Source organism: Trichomycterus rosablanca, chromosome 21 (assembly GCF_030014385.1).
Source record: "Trichomycterus rosablanca isolate fTriRos1 chromosome 21, fTriRos1.hap1, whole genome shotgun sequence".
Lineage (NCBI taxonomy): Eukaryota > Metazoa > Chordata > Actinopteri > Siluriformes > Trichomycteridae > Trichomycterus > Trichomycterus rosablanca.
This window is the reverse complement of record NC_086008.1, coordinates 15,950,909-15,962,387: the sequence shown is the minus strand read 5'-3', so window position 1 is coordinate 15,962,387 and position 11,479 is coordinate 15,950,909. Positions and strand designations below refer to the sequence as shown.

At 40.3% G+C, this 11,479-nt stretch overlaps 1 protein-coding gene across 1 annotated transcript in view; it reads left to right on the top strand.

Annotated features, from left to right (window-relative positions):
- Positions 1-562: 562 nt before the first annotated feature.
- The window catches only part of LOC134335473 (acyl-CoA dehydrogenase family member 10-like), a 29,213-nt gene continuing 18,296 nt past the window's right edge, over positions 563-11,479 (top strand). The window contains exons 1-4 of the mRNA XM_063018010.1: positions 563-638; positions 2,000-2,148; positions 3,178-3,366; positions 5,732-5,890. Coding sequence (XP_062874080.1) covers positions 596-638; positions 2,000-2,148; positions 3,178-3,366; positions 5,732-5,890 — 540 coding nt within the window. The 5' untranslated portion in view covers positions 563-595. The remainder of the gene's footprint in view (positions 639-1,999; positions 2,149-3,177; positions 3,367-5,731; positions 5,891-11,479) is intronic.

Here is an 11,479-nt window from a genome sequence, read left to right as displayed (position 1 = left end):
TTCTCTGGAGTTGTAGAATTCATGAAATCTAGAAGGTAAAATCCCTCAATTCACTAAATTCAATAATGTGTTTAGAAACATTGTTTTTTAACTAATTCACTGTTTTGTGACAGTTTTTATGCAAAGTGGCAAACCTCTACCTATACTTTCTTGCAAAGCCGAGCTAACATTTGATAATGTTTCTTTATACCCACTCATGAGAGCATCTGTGGAAAGTTTCCTAACAGGTTTTTGATCAGTCTACAAAAACATTTTTTAAGAATGTGGTGTAATCCAAAATCAGTATGTTTAGGATAAAACATTAAATATTTCTTCTTTGTGCTGTTTTTACCTGCTTTCTATTTTGTTTGTATTTTATTTTCTGTCCAAGCTGTTTTAGAATTAGTTTATCACTGCTTTGTCTAGAGTTTATTTAAATATGTTAATATAATTGCTTTATATAACTTGTGTGTGTTTGTAATTAGAGTTCATTTGTTCTGGTTTTAATATAGGTAATATGTCAATGATGAGGCACTTTACTTGTATGAAGAAATGTTTCCATCGCCATATGAGTGTGGTTCGGACTTCCTCAGTCCACAAAGCTGTAATATTTGATATGTTTGGAGTGTTGATTCCTTCACCCCTCCCTAAAGCTAAAGGTAATCTGTATTGTTCTTTCATACTACAATATAATGGGACAGTGATAGCCTAGTGGGTAGAATGTTGGGTCATCAATCAAAACGTTAAGTTCAAATCCTCTGCTCTGCCATGCTGCCACTGTTGGGCCCTTGAGCAAGGCCCTTAACCCTCCCTCCCTCCCTGCTTCCAAACCAGCTGGGATATGCGAAGAAAGAATCTCGTTGTACTGTACACCTGTAAATGTATAAAGGCGTTCTATATGATTCTATATGATGATAAAAGTCTTTATATTTTACGAGGGTTCTTCAAAAAGTTTCTGCACTTTTTAAAACTATTAAGAATTTCAAAAACAAATTACATCACTTTTCTACACAGTCACCTTCTGACACATTTTTCCCAGCGTACCAACCTTTTAATGCCATCAGCAAAAAATGTTTTTGGCTGAGTGCGTAGCCACTGATGCACTGCTGCTTTCACATCATCACCCCTTAAAGTTTCTTTGAGCGGTCCAAAAAGGTGAAAATCAGATGGCACTAAATCCACACTATAAGCGTCTCTCAGACATGACCAATTATGACCAACTACTCCTCCCACCTTCACCATTTTCAAAGAAAATATAGAAGTGCCGAAACTCCCTCGTAATTTTTTGTTTTAAATCTGGTGACAGGACAGCTTTTATATCTGTATTTTTGTGAGCATTATCAATATGGAATACTGAGATATTGTACACTTCGTCCTGGTAATGTGTTTTTGTTTGTTTGATTTTACACAACCAAACAAAGCAAATTCTGGAAAATGATTTCCATTATATAACTGCCCATACAAACTGTACACATCTTTTGACTTTTTATAAACATAATTCCATACTTGTAAATGTAACCTTTCCAGAGCAAGGGAGGCTGTTAAAGCCTTGTGAGGTCAGGCACTGTTATTAAATGAAAACATCTTTTTTTTGTGCACTGGGGCAATCATGGTGAAACAGGAATGCTTGTTCCACAAACTATTGCAACAAAGATCAGATAATTTATAAGATAAGATCAGATAATTCCCTGTTAGCAGTAGGTCTGTCTGCAGTGCCTAAATTCTATACTTAGGAGGGCTTTCCACATACTTTTGGCCATATAGTTGAACTGCAAACGGAGGTAGCATTTTGTGTACCGAATGTGCATAACTATACAGACAGTTAATTTTTTATTTTTTTTTATTTATTTATTTATTTATTTATTTTATTTTTTTTAACAATGGTAGAATGTTACAGGTTGTATATAGTTGTATATTGTATATAGTACATATTTGCAACAATTACTTTAGACATATAGTTACAAAGTAAAACAGATTTTTTTAGCTTTAATTTCCTGTTTTGTTTCTTTTTTTGTTACAGAATGGGAAGTTAAAAATGGTGTTCCATCTGGCACAATAAGTAAAGCTATTCAAACAGGGGGTGATGGTAACTCTTGGAAAAAGTACATGAGAGGCGAAATAGGGCCAGTGGAATTCATGAAAGCCTTTAGTCAAGATTGCAGTCAAATTGTACGTATTCTGTGGCAATCTGTATATAGATTATACATAACAGATACAGATATAACAAATAGCATTGCTAGTCTGATTATGAGCATACACTGATCAGCCATAACATTAAAACCACCTCCTTGTTTCTACACTCATGGTCCATTTTATCAGCTCCACTTATCATATAGAAGCACTTTGTAGTTCTACAATTACTGACTGTAGTCCATCTGTTTCTCTGCATGCTTTGTTAGCCCCCTTTTGTGCTGTTCTTCAATGGTCAAGACCCCCACAGGACCACCACAGAGTAGGTATTATTTGGGTGGTGGGTCATTCTCAGCACTGCAGTGACACAGACATGGTGGTGGTGTGTTAGTGTGTGTTGTGCTGGTATGAGTGAATGAGACACAACAGCACTGATGGAGTTTTTAAACACCTCACTGTCCCTGCTGGACTGAGAATAGTCCACCAACCAAAAACATCCAGCCAACATTGCTTCGTAGGCAGTGTCCTATGACCACTGATGAAGGTCTAGAAGATGATCAACTCAAACAGCAGCAATAGATGAGCGATCGTCTCTGACTTTACATCTACAAGGTGGACCAACTAGGTAGGAGTGTCTAATAGAGTGGACAGTGAGTGTACACGGTATTTAAAAACTCCAGCAGTGCTGCTGTGTCTGATCCACTCATACCAGCACAACACACACTAACACACCACCATGGCAGTGTCACTGCAGTGCTGAGAATGATCCACCACCTACATAATTCCTGCTCCGTGGGGGTCCTGACTATTAAAGAACAGGGTAAAAACAGTATGTAGAAAAACAGATGGACTACAGTTAGTAATTGTAGAACTACAAAGTGCTTCTATATGCTAAATGGAGCTGATCAAATGGACAGTAAGTGTAGAAACAAGGAGGTGGTTTTAATGTTATGGCTGATCAGTGTACATAATGGTTATACAGTATTTATGATTGGTAGTCAAGTTTATCTATGTGAATTCCTTAAATTTTAACTCATCTTAAAATCACACACATTTTTATGTTTTCAGTCAGGTTTCAAAGTTCATATTGGTTCCTTCCATTTGGCTTTGAGCAGTGATTCACAGCCTGTTAGAGTTATGATGGAGGCTGTAAAGTGTGCGCGTGCTGAAGGTTACAAAACAGCTGTTCTTACCAACAACTTTCTTTTGGATGGGGGGAAATCTTTTCTTCCTCTGGACTCCTCTCTTTTTGATGTGGTAGGTAAAAGTAATATTTGTATATTTTTACAACCACAAATCAGAAAAAAAAGTTGGGAGAGTATAAAAAATGCAAATAAAGATAATTTTAACTTGTACTTTATTGCAGACAGTTTTAACCCAAAGTATTTAATGTTTTGTTTGGTCAACTTTGTCTCATTTGTTGTTATGCATCAATTCCTGCATTTCAGGCCTGCAACACATCCCAAAAAATTTGGATTGAGGAAATTTAGGGCTAGTAATGAAGTAAAGAAAAAACAAATGATGTTATTTTTAACAGATGATGTCAACAGGTAAATGTAATAATGATTTGTAACAAAAGCAGTATCCCCAAAAGGCTGAGTCTTTAAGGAGCAAAGATGGGCAAAAGATCTTGTTTGAAAGATGTTAATGAATTATTAAAATGTTTAAAAACAATTTTCCTCAAAGAAAGATTAAAATGGATTTGCACATTTCCTTCTTTACAGTGCTTAATATACACCGATCAGCCATAACATTAAAACCACCTCCTTGTTTCTAAACTCAGTGTCCATTTTATTAGCTCCACTTGCCATATAGAATCACGTTGTAGTTCTACAATTACTGACTGTAGTCCATCTGTTTCTCTACATGCTTTGTTAGCCCCCGTTCATGCTGTTCTTCAATAGTCAGGACTCTCCCGGGACCACTACAGGGTAGGTATTATTTGGGTGGTGAATCATTCTCAGCATTGCAGTGACACTGACATGGTGGTGGTGTGTTAGTGTGTGTTGTGCTGTATGAGTGGATATGACACAGCAATGCTGATGGAGTTTTTAAACACCTCACTGTCACTGCTGGACTAAAAATAGTCCACCAACCAAAAGTATACAGCCAACAGCGCCCCGTGGGCAGCATACTGATGAAGGTCTAGAAGATGACCAACTCAAACAGCAGCAATAGATGAGCGATCGTCTCTGACTTTACATCTACAAGGTGAACCAACTAGGTAGGAGTGTCTAATAGAGTGGACAGTGAGTGTACACGGTATTTAAAAACTCCAGCAGTGCTGCTATGTCTGATCCACTCATACCAGCACAACACACACTAACACACCATGTCATTGTCACTGCAGTTAAGAGAATGATCCACCACCCAAATAATACCTGCTCTGTAGTGGTCCTGGGACAGTCCTGACCATTGAAGAACAGCATGAAAAGGGGCTACAAAGCATGCAGGGAAACAGATGGACTACAGTCAGTAATTGTAGAACTACAAAGTGCTTCTATATGGTAAGTGGAGCTGATAAAATGGACAGTGAGTGTAGAAACAAGTAGGTGGTTTTAATGTTATGGCTGATCGCTGTATCTACTATGTATACAATATATGCTAATAATTAATGAATGAAAATAATGTTAATAACTTCAAGAATTTTATGTATTTATACCGCAATACTGCAGTAAAAAAATTACTTTTTACTTAATCAATCTGTTCAAATACTGTTACACTGTAATGTTTCTACACTTAATGCTCCTGTACTATAGTTTATACTGCTATACCATATATTTTTTCCACATAATTTTTATATACCAGTACTATAATATATTTAGCTGATCTTCTATACTGCAATACTGCATCTTGTACCAGGACATCACCAGCCGGTCCATCAGCTTTTGTACGTTGCAACAGTGCATCCTGATGCCTTTTCCTTTGCAGCTAAACAATGCACGCGTGCCCAACCTGATCTTGGAGAAAACAGGATTTGTAAGACCATTTGATCTTTTTTAAGGGTGGACAGAAGTTTGTGTGGGAATTTTGGTCTGCAACTGTGCAGTCCCATTAACAGAAGGGTTTATTGTAACAATTCATCTCACTAAATCCAATTCCAAGCCAAAAAAAAAACCCTTCTCCTGATTCATACCACAGGCCTTAGCCTTCATGTTCTTTGGAATCGAGTCTTTGCAACCCAACAACCTGTTGGGAGTTTGTAGCTGTTTTTTGTTTTTTTTGACTGCTTGTTTGGGGATACTTCAACCCAGTTGTCTGGTCATAACTATCTGGCTCTTATCAAAGTAACTTTCATTCATGTCTGCCAATATCTGTTGCATTTAACACACACTACCATTAGCCAATGTCATTAACAATGTATAAAATTTTATTTATTATGTAATAAACATTGCCCTACACATAAATGTTTTGGGTCATCATTGTATAACATTTTACTTAATCTCCTCAAACTGATGCTGTAATAAAATGTAATTAAATATTTTGATTCTGTTATAACAACATTTACCCTAATTATTCTGTTTACTACAATAATATTTTTACTAGATCTATGTATAATGTGAAAACAGAACATTTTTATTCACTCATACTCCATACATCTCGTCTCTCTTGCTTACTGTAGATAGTGGAGTCTTGTAAGGTGGGCTTGAGTAAACCAGATCTCAGGATCTTCCAGCTGTGTGCTGAAAGACTGGAAGTCTCACCTCAGGAGGCAGTTTTTCTGGATGACTTGAGTTTTAATGTGGAGGCTGCAGTTAAAGCAGGCATGCATGGCATCTTGGTGAGTACCAGTCTGTATGAGCACTGTTTAAGTCTTCAGGTAGAAATGCATTTACTTATTGCCAACCATTACTACTCCAAATCTATATATATTTTACAATTTAAGAATACAAATGACTCAACAAAAAATTATTACTTATTTTGTGTTAAAACAAACATGCAGTTCATTGTGTGTATACAATTTTTATTTTTGAATAGCACATACCAGGTCAGCCTTAACATTAAAACCACCTCCTTGTTTATGCACACATTGTCCATTTTTTTTTTTTTAGATTAGATTAGATTCAACTTTATTGTCATTACACATGTACAAGTACAAGGCAATGAAATGCAGTTTAACATCTAACCAGAAGTGCAATAAGCAGAAAGTGCAGGATATACGGTATCTATGATATACATTATTTACAGTGGGTAAATAGCAGTGGTATGAACAAGATCTATGAAGTTAAATATATTATTGAATGTACTATAAACAAGATATACAGCTAAAAACAATATACAGATTAAGGTGCAGATTGAGATTAAGGTGCTATACAGGTTAAAGTGATACAGATTAAGGTGCTATGGACATGATAGAGGAATGTATATATAAAACATGGTAAACAGATGTATACGGTATATATGGAATTTATGTACATATGAGGTATGTACCAATGATATACCTAGCAGAAAAGGGATAAAAAGCATTATAGTGCAACCTTGCCAGGAGGAGAGATGTGGGGGGGTTAGCTCGGGACAGAGTTCAATATGGAGACAGCTTTGGGGAAAACAGCTTAATCTAGTAGTCTTTGTCCGGAGGCTCCTGAAGCGCCTGCCAGAAGGCAGAAGGGCAAACAGTCTGTGTGCAGGGTGGGAGGAGTCCTGGACGTCCTCAATGGGTGGAAGTGGAGTCCCTGTGATGCGCTGGGCTGTTTTCACCACTCGTTGCAGTGCCTTGCGGTTCGCAACAGTGCAGTTCCCATACCAGACTGTGATATAGCTGGTCAGGATACTTTTAGTTGCACAGTGGTAAAAGTTCACCAGGATGGCCGAATTTAGGTGGTGTTTCCTGAGTGTCCTCAGGAAGAAGAAGGCGCTGGTGAGCCTTCTTGGCCAAGCTGGAGGTGTTGGTGGTCCAGGACAGGTCCTCCAATATGTGGGTCCCAAAGAACTTGAAGCTGGAAACAGGTTCAACAGCTATCCCGTCGATGTGGATGGGGTCATGCATCCAATCACCGTGGTGTCGTCAGCAAAATTAATGATGGAATTGGATCCATGCACAGGCCTGCAGTCGTGGGTGAAAAGGGAGTAGAGGAATGGGCTCAGCACACAGCCCTGTGGTACCCTTGTATTGAGTGAGATGGTGATGGAGTAGGTGTGGCCCGACCTAACACGTTGAGGTCTGTTGGTCAGAAAGTCCTTGATCCAGTGACAGAGGGAGGTGTTAATACCCAGATCTCCAAGTTTAGTGACTAACTTAGAAGGGATTACAGTATTAAATGCTGAGCTGAAGTCAACAAACAGCATTCATGCGTATGTGTTGCTATTGTCCAGACGTGTGACGTGCACTTCATAACAATGGGTGTGAGTGCTACAGGGCGGTAGTCATTCAGGCACATCGGGCTGGAGTGTTTCAGCACTGGTACGATGGAGGTGGATTTGAAGCATGTTGGTACAGTTGCCTGGGCGAGGGACAGGTTGAAAATGTCCGTAAAAATTCCAGTCAGCTGCTCTGCACATGCTCTCAGCACTCGCCCGGGAATGCCGTCTGGACCAGCAGCTTTGCGTGCGTTGATCTGGCTCAGTGCGGTGAAGACGTCTGTGGAGGAGAGTGAGAGGGGCTGGTGGTCTGCAAAGAGTCTGGTCTGGGTAGCCATCTCCATGTTGTCTCTGTCAAAGCGAGCATAAAAGTCATTTAGCTCGTTCAGGAAGGAGACATCTGTAGTTACCGGGATGGAGTTGCTGCCACATGCGTCGGGGGTCATAGTTGGAGAAGTGTTCCTCTACCTTTAGCTTGTAGCAGTGCTTGGCCTTTTTGATGCCCCTTCTCAGGTTCGCCCTGGATGTGCTGTAGGCCTGTGAGTCACCTGTTCTGAAGGCGATGTTGCGGGCTTTCAGCAGAAGACGCACCTCCTTATTCATCCATGGCTTCTGATTTGGGTACGTGGTGATCTATTTCTGTGTGGTAACACTGTCAGTGGTGGTTTTGATATAGTCCAGCACAGAGGAGGTGTAAGTGTCAATATCCGTGTGAGAGCCACAAGTAGCCTGTGAAGCAAACATACTCCAGTCCATGTGTTGAGTATATTTTATCAGCTCCACTTACCATACAGAAGCACTTTGTAGTTCTACAATTACTGACTGTAGTACATCTGTTTCTCTGCATGCTTTGTTAGCCCACTTTCATGCTGTTCTTCAGTGGTCAGGACTCTCCCAGGACCATCACAGAGCAGGTATTATTTGGGTGGTGGATCATTCTTAGCACTGACCGTGACACTGGTGGTGTGTTAGTGTGTGTTGTGCTGGTATGAGTGGATAAGACACAGCAATGCTGATGGAGTTTTTAAACACCTCATTGTCACTGCTGGACTGAGAATAGTCCACCAACCAAAAATATCCAGCCAACAGCGTCCTGTGACCACTGATGAAGGTCTAGAAGATGACCAACTCAAACAGCAGCAATAGATGAGCGATCGTCTCTGACTTTACATCTACAAGGTGGACCAAATAGGTAGGAGTGTCTAATAGAGTGGACTGTGAGTGGACACTGTATTTAAAAACTCCAGCAGCATTCCTGTGTCTGATCCACTCATACCAGCACAACACACACTAACACACCACCACCATGTCATTGTCACTGCAGTGCTGAGAATCATCCACCACCTAAATAATACTTGCTCTGTGGTGGTCCTGTGGTGGTCCTGACCATTGAAGAACAGGGTGAAAGCAGGCTAAAAAGTATGTAGAGAAACAGATGGACTACAGTCAGTAATTGTAGAACTACAAAGTGCTTCTACAGTGGGGTCAAAAAGTATTTAGTCAGCCACTTATTGTGCAGGTTCTCCTACTAAGAAAGATGAGAGAGGTCTGTAATTTTCATCATATGTACACTTCAACTATGAGAGACAAAATGAGAAAAAAAAATCCAGGAAATCACATTGTAGGATTTTTAAAGAATTTATTCGTAAATTATGGTGGAAAATAAGTATTTGGTCACCCACAACCAAGCAAGATTTCTGGCTCTCACAGACCTGTAACTTCTTCTTTAAGAAGCTCTTCTGTCCTCCACTCGTTACCTGTATTAATGGCACCTGTTTGACCTCGTTATCTGTATAAAAGACACTTGTCCACAGCCTCAAACAGTCAGACTCCAAACTCAACCATGGCCAAGACCAAAGAGCTGTCGAAGGACACCAGGAAGAAAATTGTAGACCTGCACCCAAGGACGGATTAAGGATAGTCTGGGCCCCTGGGCAAAGAGTCTAAGTGCTATGTAGACATTTGGAAAGGTTGACTGTAAATTCAAATTTATCATGGTTTTGAGCATTTTACTAGGACATTTTTCTTTTTCTGTTATGAATGATTTGTATTGTATCAATTAATCTGCCAGGCTCATGTTCAGATCTGAAGGATATGCTGCAGCGAGTGAGTTAGCCTTTAAAGTGAGCTCACTGTTGGACATATTGTCAGGCATGAAAAGAACATCAAATAGCTCAGTTAAGTGTGTGTATGCATTCAAACGGTGGTTGAGACAGGACACAAGTTTGTCAATGACAACATTGAAAGTTTTGATCCGAAACTTGTCCTTTCCGTTAAATGCTACACCTGGCTCTGCACTATCATCAGACATAATTTTGCGCTTCTTTGTACGCTGGAGGTCATGCCTGTAATCTTGGGAGACAGCAGTGGTGACATTTAAAGCTGCCCCTTCAAACACCTCAAAGTTATCTCTCCGTGCTGCCACAAAGTCTCGTAAAGACAAGAGAAGTTGTGTAGCTGTACATATGTCAATATCATGCTTCTGCAGCTGCAGGCTTGTGGCTTGGAACCTCTGTAGTATTGTGTCCCAGAAGTATGCCATGAAGGCCATCTCCAAAGTGTCCAATTTGTCACAGAGTGCAGAGGCTTCACTTCGAGTTACACATTTCTCCTCCATATCTTTAGACATATCATTCAATGCCTCTCTCAGTTGTGCATAATATTTCCAAAGAGCCTCAGTTGACTCAGCTCGTGCGCTACATCGAGTACCTGACAGTGATTTCAGTGTGAGTTTGATATCAGTATCACGGAAAACCTTTCCCCACCTGTGTGTAGATGATGCACAAAATGTGTACATTGCCTGTACAAAGTCAAAAAAACGTCCAGCTTCTGGGCTACTGTCAACAGCATTGACACCAACTAAATTCAGTGAATGTGCTGCACAGGGGACATAACAAATCAAAGGGTTTCTTTGTTTAAGATGAGCTTGGACTCCATTGTACTTTCCCGACATGTTACTTGCATTATCATATGACTGGCCCCTACAGTTGGATAAGTCTAGGCCCAGATTCTCCACCATAGCAACGACACACTCTGCCAAACTGTCCCCACTATGGTTTTCAATAGGCTCAAAAGCTAGAAAACGCTCAACTACATGTCCGTCATTATTAACAAACCTGAAAATAAAAGTAAGTTGGTCCACATGAGCAAGGTCTGGAGTGGAGTCAACTATAACAGAGAAGTATTTTGATTCTTTGATCTCATTAACAATTGCCTGCTTTGTTCTCTGTCCCATCAAATGGATAAATTCTTCACACACTGTCGATGATAAGTAGGACACAGAACCTTTTCCCTTACCTCCAAACCTTTGGAGGTGCTCAGCTAGGAATGGGTCAAATTTGGCTAAGAGTTCTATGATGCCCAAAAAATTACCATTGTGGGCTGATCCTAATAGCTCATCATCTCCCCTGAAAGCAAGTCCCCTCTCCCCAAAAACTGGATGACTGCAACAACTCTTTTCAAAACTTCCCGCCAGTATTGTCTTTCTGCATCAATTTGTTTGACAATATCAGAATCAATTGTTGCTGTGCCTCTGGAGTGATTATATAATGCTAGCATGCAAGCCCTATGCTCCACACTCCCCTCATGCTCACCAATCCGCTCTGAATGTTTCCAGTCAGAAAATCCATGAACAAAAGCATTGTGCTTACTGGAAAACAGTTTGCAAGCAAAACAATACACACAGCCAGTTGAAGGAGAGTAAAGTAGCCACTGCCTAGTCACACTTTGCCCGTTGGGTAGAGAGCAACTGAGTAGAGCATTTGTAAAGCTCCTACTGGTACCCCCAATGCCTCTATCCCTGACTGAGGCTGGGTACTTAGCACTTCTGTTTTGAAATGCAGATTCTCCTCTACTAACAAGAATCGACTTGGCTTGGTCGGTAATGGTACTGGGCCATAAAGCAGGGTCGTTGACCGTTTCACACCAGGAGTTGGGGTCCTTGCCCTCCTCATTTGAAAAACGACACTCACACGATGCAGCTGGCTGGTCTGATTGTGGGTCTGACACACCTGCAACTTTCCTTTCATGGTCTTTCTGCTGCTGGTCTGTGGTAGCCTGGCAGGGCTGGCAT